Source organism: Daphnia pulex, chromosome 10 (genome assembly GCF_021134715.1).
Source record: "Daphnia pulex isolate KAP4 chromosome 10, ASM2113471v1".
In the NCBI taxonomy this organism is placed as follows: Eukaryota; Metazoa; Arthropoda; class Branchiopoda; order Diplostraca; family Daphniidae; genus Daphnia; species Daphnia pulex.
In genome coordinates, this window is record NC_060026.1 from 1,022,719 (window position 1) to 1,044,028 (window position 21,310).

Consider the following 21,310-nt stretch of genomic DNA (forward strand, 5'->3'; position numbering starts at 1 on the left):
AAAACAATTCCACTGACACTTAACACGCTCTGATCTTAAAGGTGTCCCATAAATATAAAAAAAAGGTCTTTATCATAATGAAGATCAAAGAGATTAACAGTTTGGGGCTTACCTGATCGATTGTGTAATATGTAGCACGTGCGGAGGCCATGAAACTCAATTGACGTGTGATGTCTACTGCGCTAATAGACCTGTGTTAGGAATGAGCGAACCTTGGGATGAAGGAAAACGATCTAGTAAAGAGAAAATTGCATGTGTAAGAAATTTAACTTAAATGGTGTTGAGATTCTATATAGCAAAAAACTGTTAAATCAACTGCTGATTTTAGTTTTTTTTAGCAAAAGCTTTGAAATGTTGATATAAATGGACTAACCTTTGCAAATGAGTCTTTATGGATGAGATTTGGGGAGAAGTTGAAGGAAATACTTAATGAATAAAAACCTGCGAGTCCAAATAAATTTCTTTGTTCATCAGTTTGTCTCCAGTTCCTAGATCATTTTCTTGGTCTATTGAGTTCAGTTCACCACTCTTTACCTGAAATCTGCAGGAAATAAAAATATAATTAGATACAAGATAACTCAACAACTTTTTTCTCTAAATATAATTTAAATCAAACCTATCATACTTTTAAATTGGCATTTCAAATTGATAACAACAAATTGTTATGTGTGTCAGTGTGTGTACCTCTCAAGACAACTTCACTTTTCTATCAAATATGCCATCTAGGCCTACACTCACATTTGCTGAAATGCTCGCCACCTAGAAATTGGAAAATGTAAAAAATTGTATAAAAAAAGTGGATTTTACAGGTCAGGCCATTGACAATAATTGATGCTTGATAATAGCATGAATATTCAAGGTCTAAAAGAACTTTTAACTGGGAATTACAGACCCTTACCATGGGCTTGCCCTTACTTTGACCATGCTTTATTAGACAATGAAATCTGATTTCAATTTGTATGGCAATACCATTTCTTTATGACGTTTTAACAACTTCGATGAAAATGAACTTAAATCATTTCATCAATTTATCACAAACCACATGGTACTAAAAGTAACAGAAATTGTTACTGACTTAATTTATGTCCATTGTTTATTAGTCCTTTGTCTCTTCCTTACATCATAACACATACATTCTAGACTAGAGTTGGAGCATCAGCATGACTGACAGTGCTGCCACTTCTGAAATAGCAAAGTCGTGCAGGGTTGCCTAAAAAGTCCCGAAAATCCGTTTTTTTTTTTTGAAAAATCCTGCACTTTATCTTGCACGATTTTCTTCAAAATCCCGCAAAAATCTTGCAAAAAAAAAAAAACCCGCATAAATCCGACACGATCCAACATAATTTCCTAGTTATCCTAGTATATTTGAAGTCTTTTCTTGTCAGACAGGTAAAACATTATTTTGATACTGTTGACCGACAGTTAAAAGCTACACGGAAGCTCGGTAGGATGCTTATTTTAGCCCTATTTCAGCACTTTAAGATTACTTAACACGTTACGCTTTTTGGTAAGAATTATAAACAAACTGAAAAGCAAAATTTCATGCTTCTTCGAAGTGTAACATGCTTACAAAAAAATAAGTATGTTTATAAAAATGAAATTAAGTATGTTTACAGAACAAGTACTTTTAGCAACACACTTATCATAGATTTAACGTACTTAAAGTTTTAAAAAGTATGTTAATGCTTCTTAAGTATGTTAAATAAAAAAGAACAAGTCCTTTAAGCAACACAATTATCATAAACTTAACGTATTTACTTTATTTATAAACGTACTACCCAATGTTTTCTCTGCTGCAACGAAAAAATGACAGTCCATTTCATTAACCATTAATATAACTAATACATACAATTTGTAATTGTTGATAAAGTCCCTGTAGCTGATTGGTTAGCAAGCTGGATCAGCACTCCAATGGTAGATGGTTCAAACCTCAACAAAGTCGGAACTTTTTTTCAATAAAACTCTCAAATTCAAACAGTCAAACCACTCAAACGAGAGGACTAGACGTCCACAGATCAGAAACTCAGAGTCAGGCTCAGAGCGGCTTAGGCTCAGAGCACCAGACAACAGCGCCACAGTGGTCTCAGTTGTTGTCTACTGCAAATTTCAATTGATTACTACAATTATCACCAGATATTCAAAAAATCCCCAAAAATTACCGGAAATCCGACAAAAAATTCGAAAATCCTGCAAAATCTTACGTCCTGCAAATGTCATGCAAGCACTTCGAAAATCCTACAAAAACTGACAAATCCGACATAGTGGCAGCACTGATGACTGAACTACTCACCTAGCCCTAGCGGGCAATATTACCGATGATTTTTCGGCCATGCAATTTTTTAACGGAGGTATATTTGAAAAAAAAAAAAAAAAAAACATTCAAAAAATAACTGTATCATCAACTTTTCTTTTACTTAGAATTAATCGTTAACAAGAAATTTCTATTTTACTTGGAAAAGGACGCTGGTGCCATCTACCAACTAAACATCTTAAGCTCTTGATAACCACAGAAACGTACGCGTCATTTTTTCGCCACTCAGTTCAAATTCAAATTATTAACGAAATTATTAACGAATAAAAGACTTTTATGTCGTTCATTAGAAGATCCATCAAATAATAAAAATACACTTTCTCGGCAGCTTTAACGCTATTCTGAAGTATTCAAATGCGGGACAAAACAAGAAAGGTAAAAAGTAAAAACTGGAAGCGGACTTGACACTTTGCCATTCCTGGAATTTTTAGTTGACAATTGTGTCATATCAACTGCTAATTGCGATAAATCATTTTCATATCTCTTTCATTTTATAGTGTTCTTAATTCTCAGTTTAAAAAATTATACATCAAATGAAAAAAAAAATCATTTCATAGTTTATGCAAATTATGATGATTCCTTCCGTTCACGCTCCACGGTTACTATCATTCGATGCTTTACAGAATAAATCTCTAATCAAGGAAAAATAAAAAAAAACCAATTAGTAAGGTGGATTTGAACGGAGTTATCTTTGACACAATTTTTACCTGGAAGTGTTCGAAGGACGAACGACTCCAGCCTGAGTAGAAGTTGATATCTAAAAGGAATTCAATGATGGCGAACGACTTGGGTCTACAGAGTTCCCCGAGAGAATGAGCTTGAGAAAAAGGCATAATTACATCAACTAGTAAACACAACAGTTTCCTTTTCTAATTCATTTAGGGGCTGAAAGACGCACACATTTCGATAGGCATCACTCCAATTGTTGACTTTCTTCTTGGTTGAACCGGTTTAATAACTGCCGTTGTAGTCGAGATGCTAGCAGCTTTACACATATATCCATCTGTCCTTTTCATTGTTAATGAAAATTTAAGCGGTTACAATACACTCGGAAACATTGACGTTGTCCAATCTGATGAGCAATGCGATCGCGTTGTTTTCTCTGGCAAATCTTTCCTATGTTGAGCTGCTGTTATCTGCTATACCACGAAAAAAAAAAGTTAAGAATAGACAATGTTATTACAAGTAAATCATTCCCTTGAGGATTGATTGGGTTCCGGCGACGAGGGACGATAAAAATAGCAGGAAAATACGGAATAAAAGATCTTAGTGTCGTTAACCTTTCAGCGCACTGTGACGGCGAACAAACGAGTGAAGACGACGGGGCAGTTGCAATTCATCTTCGTACGGAATTCCATTTCGCCGTATGGCTGTTGCGCAATAGCAGGAGAGTGGTAAGACGACATTGACGAGTGAATCCAGGTAAGGATCGAATGGAATGTCAAGGCGGGAATGTTTAGCGCGGATTTCCTTCAGGATACTGAGCACTGTTTGGCCACCCGGAGTGGCCTGATCTAGATGACCACCGGCGTTGACTATCGACCGAAACAGGATCGAGAATTCCCGCTCAGGAAACTGATCCCAATCGGAACTGGACAGCCGAGTCCAATTCCAACTCTCAGCCAAAACGTGGAGCGGAGTTTTCCCCTTTTTGTTGGTGGCGTTGGGATTGACGCCGACGCTAAACAGCAGCTGGATCACATCCTGGCTAACGATTTCGTGATACCAGATGGCCTGGTTAACTGCAGCGTGAAGGAGTTGGCACGATCCTCGATGAACGACGTGGCGGACGTAAATCGAAAGGTTTTCTTCCAGCTGTTGGTATTCCATTTTGCTCAGCTTCAGATCGGACAGAAACAAGACGAAATCGTAAACGGATAACAGTTTCACTTTGCGACGATTCCGATCCTTATTCTCGGCGGACGACACGGGTAACAAATGGGCTATGGCTGTGCAATATTTGAGGGCCGTCAGGATGTTGGCGACCGACAATTCTTCGCTAATGGTCCCGGTCGATTCTTTGATATTTTTGAAACAATTCGCCAACAGATCGAACGTTTCTATGAAAATGTTGGTGCATTTAGGTGACACTTTCGTCGGGTTTAATCCGGCGGATTGCTCGAGTACGAGGAAACAAATGCTGATGGCTTGGTCGAAATGCTTCCGTTTGTTGCAATCCCAACCCAAACGGATCAAGTGATTCAGATAAAAGTAATTAGGGCTGGCGGCTCTTCCGGAATTCACTTGGCAGGCGATTCGTTGGGTCACTAGAAGAGCCTGGACCTGCAGCTGGAAATACCAATCAGAACTTTCAATTTTCCAAACTGGCAATCCGGAATCAGATATTGAAAAGGCTTCTCTCTCGAACTGTTCCATTTCTTCTAATCCGGACCATTCGGTACTATTGACGCCGAAGGCCTTCCGGGCTGTGTCGGATAACTCGTACGGGATCTTGGGGATGGCCGGCCTACCGAGACGAGATTTCCTCACGCCGATGGCACTTTTCCAGCACTCGATTCCACGATCACAGCGATAGATATTGCCGATCTTGCGGGATTTCTTCGACGATTGGTAAAAGATGAAGGCGGAACCGATCAGCTCAAACAGGTGAGCTTTTTCCTTTTGAGTGACTGAACTGATCCTGACGGAATAGAAAAGAAACTCGAGCCAACTAAGCTCGTCCTGCCGCGGTTCCAGCAGCCAAGGGTCCAGCAAATAATCCATCATCTCAACAACGGATATTTGGTTGATGCGAATCTGACAGAAGGTGGGCAGACACAAGGAACGGCACAGTCGTCTGTTGACACAATCTTTGATGAGTTTCACCAACCACTCGATCATTTCGTAATGTTTCAACTTGATGGCGACTGCCAGCGCTGTTTCTCCGAGTTGGTTGCGCTTCCGCAAATATTCCATTTGTCCGGCCTTGTCGAATTTACCAAACAGTTTCTTCAGTTCAGGCATCTGCTTGTTGGTGACGGCTTCGAAAATGAAATCCTGGACACTTATTTGCTTAGCCATTTTTGAATTTTGGAGAGACGATAGAGAACTATTTGGAGCTGATGATGACGGAGAGTTGAATGCACCAGGAGGATCAATCGACGACTAAACAGGGCAAAGGTAGAGGGAAGACTCGTTGGAAATGGAGCTGTTAGTTGGGAGGTGAAATTCCTGTGGGAATAAGACAAGGTCTTCCGAGTAGTTGACCTGATTCTGCTGACCGTCGGGGTGAACAACTTCTAGCAGCTCGCAGATGACCCTGATTTTTAGCTTGATGACGCACGCTAACTTATTCTTACCAGATTGTATAACAACCGTGTCGTCTGCTCCGATTCGATGATTCCAAAATGTCGTATAGGAAGGACTCCCTTTCTGTTAGTGGTATTCCGTCTAAGTTGTTCAAAGAAAATGTTTATGAAATCAGTTACTGAGGAAACGAAAGTCTCTTGGGAAGACTAATGGATTCTTGCAAACATACAAACCATTCTTTTGGCGATTATCTGTGCCGAACAACCAGCATATAGAGTAAAATGTCATACCTATACGAATAAATCCAAGACCCAAGCATAAGGAAAATCAGCAAGTGCTGACATCAACATCGTAGCATTATAGTGGGTCCTTCTCGGCCGACATAGACTGAAAACAACCGTCGATTTGATTTCACAGGGCAAAGACTATTGACATCCAGTTGAGGTTTTGAAACGATAATTGGTGTGATGATTGGACTGTCAAGGTCTACGGAGAAGACGCCCTGAATTCATGACAAAAGTACGTCGGCAAAGAATTACTCAGAAGTTGAACCTGGAATTAAATGATCTGGACAGCTCGTTTACATATCGCTGGGAGCCTGGGACAACTTGCTGATGAAATAAAACGGAATAAAAATCTCCATCTGGCTGGGAAACGCGAAACTTATTATGATTCGTTTAATTCTATGTTACCTTTTATCGATGACATTCGTCGACTTATCGAATAGCACAGTAAAATTTAAACATCTCTCTCCTTTACTGTGTTGTGAAGCCTAATCAGAAAATGCACATAAAATTGCTTTGATTTCTACAGAATAAGTTGAAAATTTGTGAGTTGAATTTACAGGTTGCGTAGCGAAGGTGACATGGTGAACTTTATGTTTAACTTCAATACTCCATCGGTCGGTGTTCAGCACCACTGCAGGGAATGTGCATCCTATTAGGGCGCTTATCTAAGACTGCGTTCAGGTAATAAAAACAACGATACTTTCCCACCAACCGTACTAATCTCGATATCGATATAATATCTCACATTAACAAAAGCTTGTCTTTAGCGATTTACTTTTCTTAAACGGAATAAGTGTGAATGAGACAAGGTATTCCTAGTAGTTGGTCTGCTGGTTCTGCTAGCAAAGGTGAATTGCAGAATACTTAAAGCAGATCGCAACTGACGCCTGATTTTGAATTTGTTGACGCACATTAACTCCTTCTTGCTAGACTGCATAAAAGCATTTTCTCGTCTGCTTCAATTAAATTCCAAAATGTCGTAACTCCCAAGGTGATATTTGAATTTGAGCCACGATAAAATATTGTCAAGATTCACGGCTTTCACGCACAGAAAAGCTCAAAATAAAGGGATTAGTTAACTGACGTCAAAGTTTCATCATTCTCTTATCACCTAGTTGCTGCACGGCGGTTCTCTAATAAGTTTTTATTTTATTTCTTTTTATTTCGCTAATATATTTTTATTCTATTTTTTTATTTTATTTTATTTTTTTCTAGATAATAGTAGTTTTTTTCTTTCTATTAGTGTATTCTGTATTCCGTCTTAGTTTTTCATAGTAAATATGTTTATGAAATAAATCAGCTACTGAGGAAACGAAAGTCTCTTGGGAAGACTATAATGCATTCCTGCAAATATACAAATCATTCTTTTGGCGATTATCTGTGCTTAACACCCAACATGAAGTAAAACACCATACCTTAATTTTGCATGAACTTTTTTTCTGGCTACATGTTGATAATGAATAAAAATGGGGAAACCAAATGTTTCATTTTTCGATTGATATTTAAAAAAAAAAAATAGCTCACATTTTCGTTAGATGATAGTTTCTCTGATTTAAATGGACTGAAACGTCTCGGTCCAATAAATCTTCCAGGCCAAATAAGCAAAAAATATTAGAGGAATCAACACGTATCTCATCAACATGCTAAACTAGACTAGTGGGTCCTTCTCAGCCGAAATATGTCAGACAAGCCGTCTACTTTTTGAACCGTGTCGTATTCTTTTTGAAATAGAACTGGTTTGAGTAGTGAGTAAAAGTGATATTTCTCCCCCTTATCATTCGTCTTAATTTTCGATGATAACGAAATCTGGCTAATAAAAAGTCGGCCTGCTAATTCAAGGTGACGCGTTATGTGCTAAACAAATTAATAATAGTAACTTCAAGTAAATCTTTTACGCTTTGCAAGGCGACAAAGTTGAATGCTTGGTCATTTAAGTTTAGTTTTGAAAAGAAGGTTGTCAGGCGACGGATAATTTGTCATCTGAAAAATAATTATCTAGTTCACCTTTTCTCTCAATTCTTAGCTCTTTGAGAGCAAGAGGTGTGTTTATCCGCTCAACTAATCTTATTCTGTCGTTTAAAATGAAAAAGCAGCTCTGCAGCGACTAGCTACGCAGCGACAAGCACCTTAACGTTAAATTATTGGTATAAGTAATGACTCACCAAAGTCTGAGGTGGACTGAAGACATCCGTCGATTAAATTTCACAGGGCAAAGGTTAGTAACATCCAGTCGAGGCTTTGGGACGATAATTGATTGCTCTGTCAAGGTCTTCTGAGAATAAGTCCATCTGAAACAAAAGTTCATCGGCCAAGGATTACTGAGAAATTGACCCTGAAGTTTCCACCTGGATAGTTTCATTTGACGTTTTTATCGAATACTACCACAGATCTCATTGTTTTTAATAATTATTCAATTATAGTTGAGTATTAACGCCTCTCCTTAACTGTAGTATTAATCAAGTGCTGAACGGAAAATGAATTAGTTTAACAGAATTAAGTTGCAAAAATTTGATTTGCATATATGGTTGGCGTGGCGTACGTGACAAACTGAAAAACTAACGTACTCCCGATCGATTAATTGCCGGAGGTGTTATGCTCAGTCAGCAAGGATGCGTTTGATCGGGGCGCTCTAGAGTAAGTATATAGTTAATTTGAAAGTAACATATTACATCCATTTTCACATTAGTCGTGAACCAGAGCACACAGTGACAAAAGCCCGACTCTTCTTCCAAAGCGCTAATCAAATCTGTGTGGTCATTGAAAGATTTATTCCCCCGTGTTTTTGGCGAGTTCAATGTTTGAACTCGCCTATTTTCATCTTTCAATGTTAACTCAAACTGGGCCGGATGCGGATGGATCACAGTATTATATTGACATATATAAGAAGCTGCGCGGTAGGTTTTTACTTTCAAGGGTACGTATACGAGAGCCTTGAATGTCTATCGTCCAGTCGTCCTACTTTACATTCCATCATTTGACTAAATATTATATAACAAAAGTTCCGTTACAAAACTGCCCAGTCCGTGCTGATCCTAGTGAAATTTACGCGAATTTTAATAGAAAATAATTAAAGGTATGAAAATTTCAGTTTAATTATCGTAAAGTTTCAAAATCAACGACTTAATTATAGACCCCCCGCCTGGCAATCTTCCACTGCTCATCGCCAAATTGAGTCCAGTTAGCAACATCAATCGAATTCGAACGTTGATTTACATGAGATGGGTGTAACCGTTACGCCCTTGATTCACGGCCACTTCTTCCCCAGGAAGCATGATTCCACATTAGGGGAAATCCCTAATTAAATCAAAGAAGTGGATGATGGAAGAGGTGGGGTCCTACATCTCCATTAAGGAGATGGGCAAGGTCTCTCAATCCCTTCATGAAATCATTAGGGAAAAACAAATTTTGGCGCCCATTTCGGAGTATAAATAAGCAAGTGAAATGCAACATGACCAACACACTACCCACAACTGGGAAGCAGAAATGGTGAAGACGAATTTGTTGTGCCAGGTAAGTCGACTAATACATTTTTGGTTTGATTTTTGTGCCTTAAATTAATACTAGACTAAATATTAAAATTAATGTCAATTGATTTGTTACCTGTCGTAGCTTTTGCTGGTGATGTGCTGTATAAGTCTAGTGGTCGTCAACGCCATGCCGCAGAGATCGTCGAGAAGAAAAGATCAGGACAGCGAAGAGAGCTGCGAAGACGGTCGTTGCTCTAGGCCTGGATTACGTAACGGCGACTCGGAAGAAACTTCCTTTAGAAAACCAGGCTTCCTTCCGGTAGGCAAACCAAGAAGGCCGAGTTTGATCAACGCTGGACCTCTAAACCAGCAAAAGATTGACACTTCCTTGGGAGCTGGCGGCTTTTTCGATCCAGCCGATCCATCGACCGGAGAGGCAGCCTGTCCAACCTGTACCGGAGCCACTGGAGCCGCTGGAGCAAACAGAATAGCCCCTTTGAAAAAACTAACTTTTGGAGGTCTCATAAAAACTCCCGGCTCAGCAGATCAAGTAGATCCATCCGGAGTGGCTTGTACAAATTGTGCAGCAGGCGGTACAGCGGGTACAACGGGTGGTCCAGGGACGGGTGGTATAGGGACGGGCGGTCCAACCTCCACAGGGGCTGCCGCCGGCTCGGGAAATCTTGTAGATCCATTAACCGGAGCAGCCTGTCCAGCCTGCACAGCCACTGGAGCAACTGGAACAAGGAAAACAACTGGAACGACAGGAACCGCAGGAACAGCAGGCACAACTGGAACGACAGGAACAGCAGGCACAACTGGAACAACTGGAACGACAGGCACAACTGGAACAACCTCCATAAGAAAGCCAAGTTTGGGAGGAGCAGGTGGGACGATAAATACCGTCTCCGCCAATCAAACCGATCCAGCAACCGGAGCGGCCTGCACAAATTGTAAAGACGCCGGAACAGTCGGTGCAACTGGAACAGCTGGAACGACAGGAACAGCCGGAACGACAGGAACAGCTGGAACGACAGGAACGACAGATGCAACGTCTACTAAGAAGCCAGGCACAATAGATACGAGCCGAATCAGAAAACCCGGTTCGGCAACCGGAACACCTTGCACAAACTGCACAGCCACCGCAACAGACGTCGCAACCGGAACAACTCCGACAAAGAAGGAAACTCCTGGCTCGACAACTACTCCTGCAGATCCGTCAGTACCTTGTCCAACGTGTACATCCACCGCCGGAACAGCCAACGCAACTGCAACAACCGGACCAACACGTATTAGAAAGCCAAGTACCGATTCGTCGTCAGTCGCACCATGTGCAAACTGCACAACTACAACAACAACTACAACCACCACTTGCACAACCTGTACATCCAACGGAACAGCCCCTGTTGAGAGTTCCAGTTTGACCAAGAAAGCAGCTGAAATTAAACTTCCGAGTTTCAAAAGCGACATGAAGGAGATCACCAACACCTCTTTGGTGGAGACAGTCGACCACATTCATTTTGATTACGATGGTAAGTTTCAACTACTTCATTAAAAGATTTTGGGAATTTTTAAATGACGATTGCGATTAATTTTAAAGATCCTAACAAATGGAAGGAACACAATTCCTTGTGCAAGGGACCCCATCAATCGCCCATCGACATTCAAACTCGAAAAACCATTTTATCATCTTACCCCGATTTCACCTTTGTCAACTACGACAAATCTTACCCCGAGAATTTGGAGAACAACGGACACACTGGTAATACAATTTGATGCTTATCGCTATTACGTAATCTTATCAATAAATTTTTGGATTTGAATCCCAACAGTTCAGCTGAGCATCGACAAATTAATTACGGACCTGCCTTCCATTTCCGGTGGAGGTTTGGACGGCACCTACCAATTCGCCCAGTTGCATTTCCACTGGGGCGAAGGAATGTTTGGCAGTGAACACACCATCGACGGCAAACAGTAATGCGCAATTGTTTGTACATGTAATTAAAATTAACTTACTAAAATTGTTTAGATACGTTGCGGAAGTCCACATCGTCCATTGGGATACAAAGTACGGCAACTTCGTCAACGCCACCAAGCACAACGACGGATTGGCTGTCCTGGGAGTCCTGGTTGAGGTAAATACGAACATATTCCACCTGGAACAGAATTAACAAGTGTTTTAAATGGTCATTTAATTAGTTGCAAGCTCGAGACAACATTGCTTTCCGCCATCTCGAACAATTCGAGAAACTCATGGATGTCGGATGCGCTAAAACGGACCAGTTGTCCTATTCCGTCCCACTGGCCGATCTCCTTCCGGACAGCACTACAAGCTTCTACCGATACGCAGGGTCTTTGACCGACGCCAGGTGTAACGAAGATGTCATCTGGACGGTATTCGACACCCCGATCGCCATTTCCGAAAGACAGGTATTACAATTTAACTGAATGGCTTCATTCATTTGAAATGGATATTGACGTCATTCGTATATATAGTTGGCCAAATTCCGACTCCTCACCGATGACCATGGCCGGAAGTTGACTAGGAACGTCCGTCCAACTCAGCACAGTCACAGGCGAACTGTCATTTACAATCCGCCACCACGACGAGTGGCCTGATCGATTCAAAATCTTTAACGCCAATTTTATTGGCCGGTGCACAGATATTGTACGAATCTAACCAAAATCTCTGATAATTTTGCCACTTTTTTTGCCAAACCTTTTGACTGCGTGTATCTAAAAATTTTGGATGTTAATCTACCTGTAAGGGCAATACAAAATCCAGTTGGGAACCCCATAGTTCCCAAGTTGTAACGAATTCTTGGGCTCAATTAGAATTATATTTTTACTATTACATGTTTGGAAAGACAAATGCCTTAAAACCATATTTCACTGAAACGGTCAGAGTGAGACATGCAAAATTTACTAATTGAATGAGAAATTTAAGAGCGGTGTGTCGAATAAGTTAGAATTTGTTCAAAAATACTAGCTATACGTTTGATAGAGCAAAATGGAACTTTGGGATCTTTGGTAATCGGACGAATACAGGCGATTGATTGGAATCTTTACAAGGGGAGAGAATCCAAGATAAACGATAGGCTTCAAACAACACTCCTAGCACGGGAACTAAATAAATAGCAACCGACCCGCAGATGTGCTAAAAGATTGTTGACGATGACGGGTTGATATCAGCACAATGTGAAACTTGCATTTCTTGTTGTTGATGATGGCCGTCTCAAGCCTAAAAAGATTGCAATAGCAGAGAAACTGCAAAGCATCGACAGGAGGCTTACATTTAAGTGCAAATCATGAACGAACATGTGAACCAAAAAGTTGGGAACAGGTTTTTCTTCTTTTTTAAGTTCTAACAATCATTCTATTTTTATTCCTAGATTTTATGGAGTTATTTACTTGACGTTTAACGGCGTAAACGATGACAAATTAAATTATTCTCAAAGAATTAAATTGACCAATGGGAAGGCGTAGAGACATGGAAGGTCTCACTGACATCCCATATTTAGACTTGATGAACTGGTTTTATTTAATGACTAACATAATCCATCTTGTAAAAATTGATTGAAAAATGTTTGTTTTAATGTTCTGATGCCATTTATTTGAAGCTGAAACGTTTTCCTCCAATAAAAAGGGCTTTTAAATCGAATGAAATGGTCGGCTTGAACCTTGCTGTTACAAGAAACTTGTCGGTAGTGCATATAGGCAACACCGATCATCGCCAATGTATTCAATACTTCAGCGAGCGGGATCTTCCAGAATTCGAAAATGCCCAAAGCAAAGAACCCGCCAGCGGCAAAAGCAAAGCCTAACCTTCAAAAATCTTTCAAAAAACCTCCCAACACTAAGAAACATCTCCCACAGCCCAAACCAGTTGTCATACAGCGAGATTACACTCCTCTCCCAGGACCGCTTGAGATAAAAACCATGAAGCTTGCATATATCCAGTACCATGTAAAGCAACTGACGCTCTTGGGACTCTACCAGTTTTTATGCAGAAAGGGACTCGCATCTCTAACAAATATGAACATAGATCTTCAGAAAGTTCTGAAACTCATCAAGAAAAAGAACTTGGCGAATCCTTCAGGATTCTTTTATCGTCCATTAGCGCCGATCGAGGTCGAAAAGGCCATTTCTGTCCGTAACGACACAGATCACCTCAACCTGAACAATATTGATCTAACTTGGCAAAGTAACCTGCCGGCGTATATTCTGCTCTGCCAGAGCGTCAACCAGTCTGGTGTGGCTGCAAATATACAAAGGATAATAAACCGAATGATGACGGGTTTTCTAGATGGAATTGTCCAATTCTCGTTTTCTTTTGGACCCCATTTTAGTCACGAGAAAGCGTTTGGACTATCCCAGATAGTGTATGGGGTTTTGCTGCGCTACCTGGCCAAGGCAATTTGGCAGTTTCTACGGTTGAAACTTGGTATTACTAGTCTGACCATCGACTTGTATGCCAATTTGAAATTTATCAAGGACAAAGTGAAAACTAACCCCGACTTTCTCGCTCCTGGTGGCAGCTCGAGAAGTGACGCCAACCTCCTGAACATAGTTTATGACACAAGAATGGATAACGCCCACGGTGGATTCATCCGTGGATCATCTGATTATAGACCGCAACTTGAAAGCGTCGTCGAGATATTGGATTTAATCAACAAGCACGATGACGCGCTAGAAGTTCAAGAAATTATCGACCGATTGGTCAGGCTAGAGACGGACGGCGCACTAGTGACTAACGACAACTTCAAATTCATGGAACCCTGAAGAACAGTCCATCGGAGACGAGGAACTAACTTCCGCCTCGGTCAGCGCATCTTTCTTTAATGATTTCACTTCCTTGTTCTCACATATTCCTATTCCCACTGCTTGTCTGAATAAACAATAACTACAATGTACCGCATTTGATAAGACTCCCAGATAGTGTATGGGGTTTTGCTGCGCTACCTGGCCAAGGCAATTTGGCAGTTTCTACCATTGTTGGGGGAAAGCTTCTTTCTACGTCGACGTCAATTGTTTATTGTAACGGCAAATACAGTTATTCAACTTTCAATCTGAGATTTAGATAACAAGTTCAGAACTAAAAACTGTTCTGTGATCAAACAAGTCAAACCATTCACCAGTCAAACCATACCATGTTTCTCTTCTCTCCAAACCGTCCAAACTCTTGTTTCAGTACAACTCGTACAACTACACACAGCTGATTCAAGCAGATTCAAGCTTTCTATTGGACGACGCGTTAAGCGCCTCGGCGGTCGGCGCCTCTACGTGATCGAGAAAATAACTTGATTCGTTGATTTCCCCCCCCCCCTTTATTAAGTCATGTACACGTAAAAAAAAGCACTTTTCACTTTAAGCAACACACTATTGTTGTTTTGTCTTTTTGCAAAAAAGAAAAACTTTAATAACGATGTTTAAATTGAAAAAAAAAAGTTTAAAAAAAGTTTTTAGCCTTGAACGCTAGGTGGCTTAAGTTTGATGACAAAATGAAACGAAACGCAGAATTTTTGGAGGGAAATTTCAATTTCTATCTTTTATATCTTGGAAGCAACTTGTGTAAAAAATATCCCCAAAAAAGTGCGAAGTGAAGGAAAATCATTAGAGTGGCGCATCATTACACACTTGTATGTAATTATGCAACGAAACATAACTTAAGGTGTAATCAAATATTTTATAGCTTGTCAATTATTGTTAACTACAAATGCCCCTAAAAGAGAAAAACAAAACAAAAAACAACCTTAAATTATTAATAGATTCGTATGAAATTAAACGTCGACCAAATTAACACAGCCTACAGAAAAGAAACGGAAAAAAAATTTCAAATATCTCCATGACTTGATGAAATGTTTAGAACGGATAAGAAAATCTGTGCAATTTCTCCACATGAAACGGCGCAATTTAAATTCGTGTACTGTCATCATGAAGAAAATGTGTCTTCAACACATTTGTAAAATTGGCAGGGCCAATGAACCGACGTAAAAAAATGTTTTGTTTGAATATAGCAAGGAGAGATAGCATCCATCGCTGTGTGTGTGTGTACTATTTGTTAATATAACATATGCTATAGTTAGTAGAACAATTTTCACAATGTCGGTTAGATACTGGGGCTACCAAATCCCAGCTAACTTTGGATATACGGACCTGAATCTAGCACAAATATCTCCTCACACAATCGCATTTCTTCAAGAGGTTGCCCTTGTGTCATGCACCCGGCGGTGCATGACGCAGACAACATTAGTGATAAGGTAGGAAACCAATGCCTAAAGTGATCACTGAGGATATTCGACTAGCCCGCATAGGGCCAGCACCCAACTTGCGACACACGTTCATTCAACACGACGGAACAAGGCTTTCAACCCAACTGAATGACTGCGCAAACAAGGGCACCTTGCACTGTCAGATATACAGCGCCAGTTTCCCATTATTCCACATTTCATTCGCCTTTTGCGCTGAGGAATATTGGACCGATCCCAATATCGACGTAAACGTCCCCCAGCCACCCTCCCGAGTTCCCTCTCCAGCACGGGGGTCAGATGACGCCACAGTGGCGCCATAGCGGGTGTATAACCAACCAACAATGCTCATCAGGGGGTTCGAACCCTGATCCCCAGGTGCCCCACTGCACCTGTACCTACATGACGCCCTACCCAATACACCCACTCAACCCTTATTGATAATTGAAAAGAAAATGATTTTAAATTTTCATTTAAATTTCAACAATTTGTTCAGAATATAACACAATTTAATTTAATTATTCCCATTCGAATAAAATTCGGATATTCTGGGTTCATTGAACAAGAGAAAGCGTATAGCGTATGGGTTGAGCTATTCAAATTCTTGGACAAAACCTTCGAGATTTCCCCTGACGGGAATTTAATCAACCCCTACCGTTTTTCTTAAATTTTTTCACTAGCCGTGTTTGCCTTCGTATCATAAAAATCATTTTGTTAATTGCAACAATGTTACGTTCCAGATGAATAAATATCAACCGGTTAGACGACATTTTCGTCATTCAATTTAAAAAATGGCGTTCAATAATTTTATAGCGCCAGACTTTTCTTTCGATTTCTTTTCTTGTAGAATGTAGAGTGACGGAACTTCATATGCAAGTTGGTATAAAAAAATTCTGCCATATAGCTTCCGAAAGGTTAAAAATTAATAATAAGATATGTCAAGAACAATTAACACAAGGGCCTCAAACGTTCGCTATCTCGGCGAAGCGCATAATAACTTATTGCTATTCACCCGAAATATAAAGCACACGTTTTTGTTTTAATGGTTCGTGATATTGATTCTATGAACTTGACAAAAAATTTACCCATTGGACTGGTAGGGGAGGACACTGAAAGTTTTCACTCCCGCATACTGCTGCTAGAAGAGGTTTCGTTTAAATGCCTTGCGTGATATTGCGTGAGCCCGTATTATTTACGTGAAAGTGGAGATTAGTCTGTTGTGTTTTGGTTTCGCTCCAAGACGTTCTCGAGTGTTTTATTAAAAACCTTTGTAGTATTACAGACTTATAACTTACAAGTGCTATTTACCCCAAAGTGTAACAAGTAAGAAAACATGAAAGTATTTTCAAAGTGTCTTCTGTGTGAAAATAACGGGACAAATTTCGAGTTACTTTCTCAAGGCCGTCGATCAGCTGTTGTCAATGAATGACGTCACTATAAGGCTGGCGCTATTTTTGATACGGTATCGCGTTTCGTTGGCAACCATCAAAACGGTCACAAAAACAAATTCTAATCACTGTTAATAAAATCGGCTCCCTATTTTCCACAAGGCCAAACGTTAGAAAAATAAATCGAAAATGTCTGATGCCCTCCGTGAGGAAGTGACGCAAGGGGATGAGCCATCAGCTGGGACCGCAAGTGATTTGGTGGTTAGTTCACCGTCGGCAGACGAGATGCCACCGGAAAGCGAAAAAGGATCAGACGCGGGACACGGTAACCGATTTCAATCAAAACTTTTAATGTTGTTTTGCATCCGCGCAATCAATGCGGGATACAAATTCTATTTGGGCACGGAACTTCTTGACCAAGGCAACAAGTTTGACGACTTGATTTTCAAATTCACAAAAGATGAAAACGCAGAAAAAAAAGGGGACAATTGGCCGTATCAATATCTGCAAGCCAAGAGTCGATTGAATGAAAAAAATGACAAAATAGCAGCGAAAGACTTATCCGGTATCGGTGTATCCACCAAAGGGCAAAAAATTAGCATAGATTTCAATCTACCAAAATATTTTCGTTCTTATCGCGAAATAACAAGAAGAGGAGACGAGATTGACAGTTGCATTATTTGCACAAATATTGACTTTGAAAATAAAAAAAGCCTTAAGAAAAATGGAATTGAAGTCAAGAAAGTGCAATTGATTGATCCTATTTTAAAGTTCGAAAAACTATTCGATGGCAAAACACCAACTCGATACAAATTAGAAATTAAAAGCAACAGCCTGATGTCTAACATGTTAAAGGAAGAGACTACCTCAAAATTTCTAGCTAAAATGTTGTGGGGAACTAAAGCTCAAAATATGAAACTAAATCCAAAATCCGAATTAATCCGCAATTACCATATTGCTTTGGTCAATGAAAACGTAATCGACCCTGAGACAAAAAGATTTCACGAAGATTTCATTAATCGACCTGATGGACTCACTGAAGGTGCCCAGGAATTGCGTAAAAATCTTTTACAATTAAGTGAAAACGTCGAAAACTTTAATAAATTGACTGTCAGTTTATGTAAAACTTTTGGTAAAACGCCACTACAGCCCAAAATATTTAATTATTCTCTCCCCGTTGCTGTGAAGGACGAGGAAATTCAAGGCTTTTTGGATAAGCTCGTCTTCGCAGTCAACACGCCCAACGAAGGCGAACTGGATGACGTACTCAAAAGTGAAGTGGGGAATTATTTCACGCTGCTCACTACTGACCTTCAGTCAGCCTTCGTCATGAATGAAATGGTCAACTGGTTCAAAAGAGAAGACAATGTTTGGCTGTCGTCGGAGGAAGCAAAGGAATTATTTTTAAACAAAACGCACAAAATAATGGAGTCGATTCGTGTCAATGCGATTTCAATCGACTATCAGAACAAATTAAAAAAAGAACTGATGGCATTAGAATTCAATAATAATTCCGTTCAAGTTGTGACTGTAAAATTGGAACCGTTATTCAAAGACACTTCCAGTTCAGTTATAACTATTGGATCAAATTCGCCGCAACACACGGCTGTCAAACTTATTGCTGCCATCAAAACGCTCCCCGATTTTAAATGTGACGACAGTTTCTTGGTGACGCCATCGAATCGTTTAGAAGACGAGGTTGAAATTCAAAATTTTAAAAACTGTTTTGAATTGAATAAGGATTCCCACAATTTACTTGTTGTCGTTTGTGACGGCGAAGTATCAGCTCAAAATTGCACAAAGTATGCCAATCTTATTCCGACTGGACGAACAGATAACAAAATTAATAAAGTGGTTATCATTAGTCCAGAAAAAATTGCCATGATGACTGACGAAATAAAGTACGCTGAGCTAACTGATGAGTACAAGATAAAACTCCTGTCGCAAAAGGTTTCTTTTCAGCCCAAAAAAGACTTGGGACAACAGGAAATTGAAAATAATCAAATGACCGTGGGAGACTTGATTGGTGACAAACCGGAAGAGGTAATCGATATCAATTCCATAAAGGAGTTGACGCAATTTGAGAGGAAATTAATTATTCCTTCATTCGATGACACGACCAACTTTGATGAGCATATCTACATCAAGCGACAATTGAAATTTCCCATCTACCAAAAATTTGAGAATGAAATAGCAGAATCGTGTAGAATTCGTCTGGATGGCCACATCAAATGGCTCGTTAAAGACAAACACCAAAAAGAAATATGGGATAAAATCTTAAATCTTATCACAAATCAACCATCCTCATCAGGTGAAATTTGCCAAGATTATCATTTAGACCCATTTAAAGAGAATAGTAAAGAAAAATCAATCGTCATCATATCCGGTGTGGCCGGAACCGGAAAATCTACGCTTCTCTCTTGCTACTATCGAAAAATAAAAACGGTGAAACCGGACCACTGGGTAATCAGAATTAATTTAGTGGATCACTTCGAAGCAATTTCAAAACTGGATTTAATTCCTTCGGATCCCGTCGAGTTTTTTGTCAATCAGTTACACGTCGTCGACGATAAAAGTTCATTTTCCCGCTCGTTATTGAGACACCGGATGGAGACAGGGGATCGAATTGTTATCATGTTTGATGGATTTGACGAAATCAACGACCAATGTCAAGAAAAAGCGATTCAATTGATGAAGGCTATAACTAAAGACAGATTAATCCAGCTGTACGTTACAACCCGACCGCACATGCTGGACGAGTTACAATTCCAGCTATCCCAATTGGCTTATAATTTGGAAAATTTCACCGAAAAAGACCAGATCGATTATCTGGCCTCTTATTGGCTAAAAGATCTCAATCTATCTGGAGATAACGATGGGTCCCTTCAACAGTTTGCCAAGTCGTTGGTCGATCGGGTGTCGGAAACTCTGAGAGACGAAGAAAAGTCCTTTGTCGGAATCCCTTTGCAGTGCCGAAATTTAGCCGAGTGTTTCCAGTCAGAGAGTAGGGCAATAACAAATAAGGACAGAAATAAACCCAACGTCAATATACCAGATGGCAAGTCATTTGACTTGGCTTTCTTGTACAATCGGTTAATGGAGACCAAACGTGAAGTATTTGTGCTTAAAAAGATGAAGACTGTGCCGTCCTCAGATGAGAACGAGTTCCTGAAGGACGCCATTTCCATCATGACGTGGCGGATCGAACGTTATTTAACGAAATTGGCCATTCAAGTCATTTTCCAAAATCGAAAGATAGAAAACAAAAAAATCGTTGACGTGTTGAGGATATCGACGGTGTACCATCAGACGGAAGCCCAAATGACAGAAGAGGAAAATGTCGTCGCCAAACACGCCCTAAAATACGGATTGACTTTCCAACGGGGAGATGACGAGAAAGTTGAGTTCTTGCATCGAACCTACGCTGAATATTTAGTGGCAAAACATTTCTACGAAGCATTTATTATCGACGATAAAGGACACAACCGACTTTTGGAAAATGAATCCGTTCGTAGTCTGATCATCGAAATGATGGTCGATCAACAGACGTACGAAGGTGTCAAGGTGTTTCTCAATTCCATGTTGAAGGAAATCGTCGATGAAGATAAACAGTGGCGTAAGAATATCAACAAACGAAAAGAATTACCAGAACGGCTAAAAATGTTTACTAACGAATGGAAATCGAATGAAAACGCGTCCAAGATTTTAGAAAATGCAATTAAAAAGAGGAACGGAAACATATTCAAATTTCTGTGCGACTGTTTCGATACAATGTTCAGCCCAGCTGAATTTCGTGAGATTATGAAAAGCACTACTATTTTTAAAGGAACTGATGTTTTACGCATTCGAATGTGCTCAAATTTTTATGAACAGAGCAGTGAAGTGTTTGAACGATTCATAAAATATTACGACGATAATGACAACGAAAATGAAGTGTGCACAATTATTAATTCGATGCTGAGCTCGTCATTACCGTTTAGTTTTTGTGACAACAACAAGGAAGAAAAAATAACAATCTTGGGTCTAGTTAACAATTTGATGAACACAAATTGCAAAAAAGAATTGAAATAATTTTTTAATGCCCCATGGGAACCAGTTAACTGAATTCCATTTGATGTAACTGCACGTAAGAGCTTCTCACAATAAGTGAAAACTGTGAGCTGGCATTCTCGAGGCGCAAGTCAAGTTGGATTGTTGCTCAATACGCCTTCACTTGGGCAAAGCTGATGGCCCAAATTTACCCACTTATGTAGTTAAAAAATGTGTAAAAATTGAAAATTTTGTTTGATTTGATTGTGTCACATTACTTCGAATTTTGAAAAATACAATTTTGAGCTTGGGAAAAACTATTGGGTGTTTC

The 21,310-nt window shown here is 39.8% G+C and overlaps 2 protein-coding genes across 7 annotated transcripts; one reads left to right on the forward strand and one right to left on the reverse strand.

Moving 5' to 3' along the window:
• Window positions 1–2,800: 2,800 nt before the first annotated feature.
• On the reverse strand, window positions 2,801–9,585 carry LOC124204656. Of its 5 annotated transcripts, XM_046601763.1 has the most exons (7): window positions 6,405–7,005; window positions 6,253–6,332; window positions 6,145–6,171; window positions 5,851–6,062; window positions 3,592–5,701; window positions 3,019–3,450; window positions 2,801–2,943 (listed from the first exon to the last, which is right to left on the reverse strand). In XM_046601763.1, the coding sequence occupies exons 5-6, from the start codon at window positions 5,330–5,332 to the stop codon at window positions 3,428–3,430; spliced, it is 1,764 nt and encodes a 587-aa protein (XP_046457719.1). In that variant the 5' UTR covers window positions 5,333–5,701; window positions 5,851–6,062; window positions 6,145–6,171; window positions 6,253–6,332; window positions 6,405–7,005; the 3' UTR covers window positions 2,801–2,943; window positions 3,019–3,427. The 5 variants fall into 5 exon arrangements, with proteins under 5 accessions (XP_046457719.1, XP_046457721.1, XP_046457717.1 ...); XM_046601765.1 differs by lacking the exons at window positions 6,145–6,171; window positions 6,253–6,332; window positions 6,405–7,005 and adding exons at window positions 8,010–8,135; window positions 9,448–9,585 and having other exon boundaries at window positions 3,019–3,447; XM_046601761.1 differs by lacking the exons at window positions 6,145–6,171; window positions 6,253–6,332; window positions 6,405–7,005 and adding exons at window positions 8,010–8,135; window positions 9,448–9,585.
• Window positions 9,246–12,132, forward strand: LOC124204655 (mucin-5AC-like). 2 transcript variants are annotated; one of them, XM_046601759.1, is made up of 8 exons: window positions 9,246–9,357; window positions 9,457–10,297; window positions 10,334–10,846; window positions 10,915–11,076; window positions 11,147–11,288; window positions 11,344–11,449; window positions 11,514–11,744; window positions 11,811–12,132. In XM_046601759.1, exons 1-8 carry the CDS (start codon window positions 9,289–9,291, stop codon window positions 11,931–11,933), a joined length of 2,187 nt encoding a protein of 728 aa, XP_046457715.1. In that variant the 5' UTR covers window positions 9,246–9,288; the 3' UTR covers window positions 11,934–12,132. The 2 variants fall into 2 exon arrangements, with proteins under 2 accessions (XP_046457715.1, XP_046457714.1); XM_046601758.1 differs by having other exon boundaries at window positions 9,457–10,846.
• Window positions 12,133–21,310: the final 9,178 nt, after the last annotated feature.

Bases quoted from the DNA above. Each gene is read 5' to 3' on its own strand.
- LOC124204656 (XM_046601761.1), bottom strand. From the start codon at position 5,332: ATGGCTAAGCAAATAAGTGTCCAGGATTTCATTTTCGAAGCCGTCACC. The intron at 3,451-3,591 runs GTTAACGACACT...TTCGTGGTATAG, and splicing joins CCGTCACAGTGCGCTGAAAG to CAGATAACAGCAGCTCAACA.
- LOC124204655 (XM_046601758.1), top strand. From the start codon at position 9,289: ATGCAACATGACCAACACACTACCCACAACTGGGAAGCAGAAATGGTG. The intron at 11,077-11,146 runs GTAATACAATTT...GAATCCCAACAG, and splicing joins GGAGAACAACGGACACACTG to TTCAGCTGAGCATCGACAAA. The intron at 11,745-11,810 runs GTATTACAATTT...TCGTATATATAG, and splicing joins TCGCCATTTCCGAAAGACAG to TTGGCCAAATTCCGACTCCT.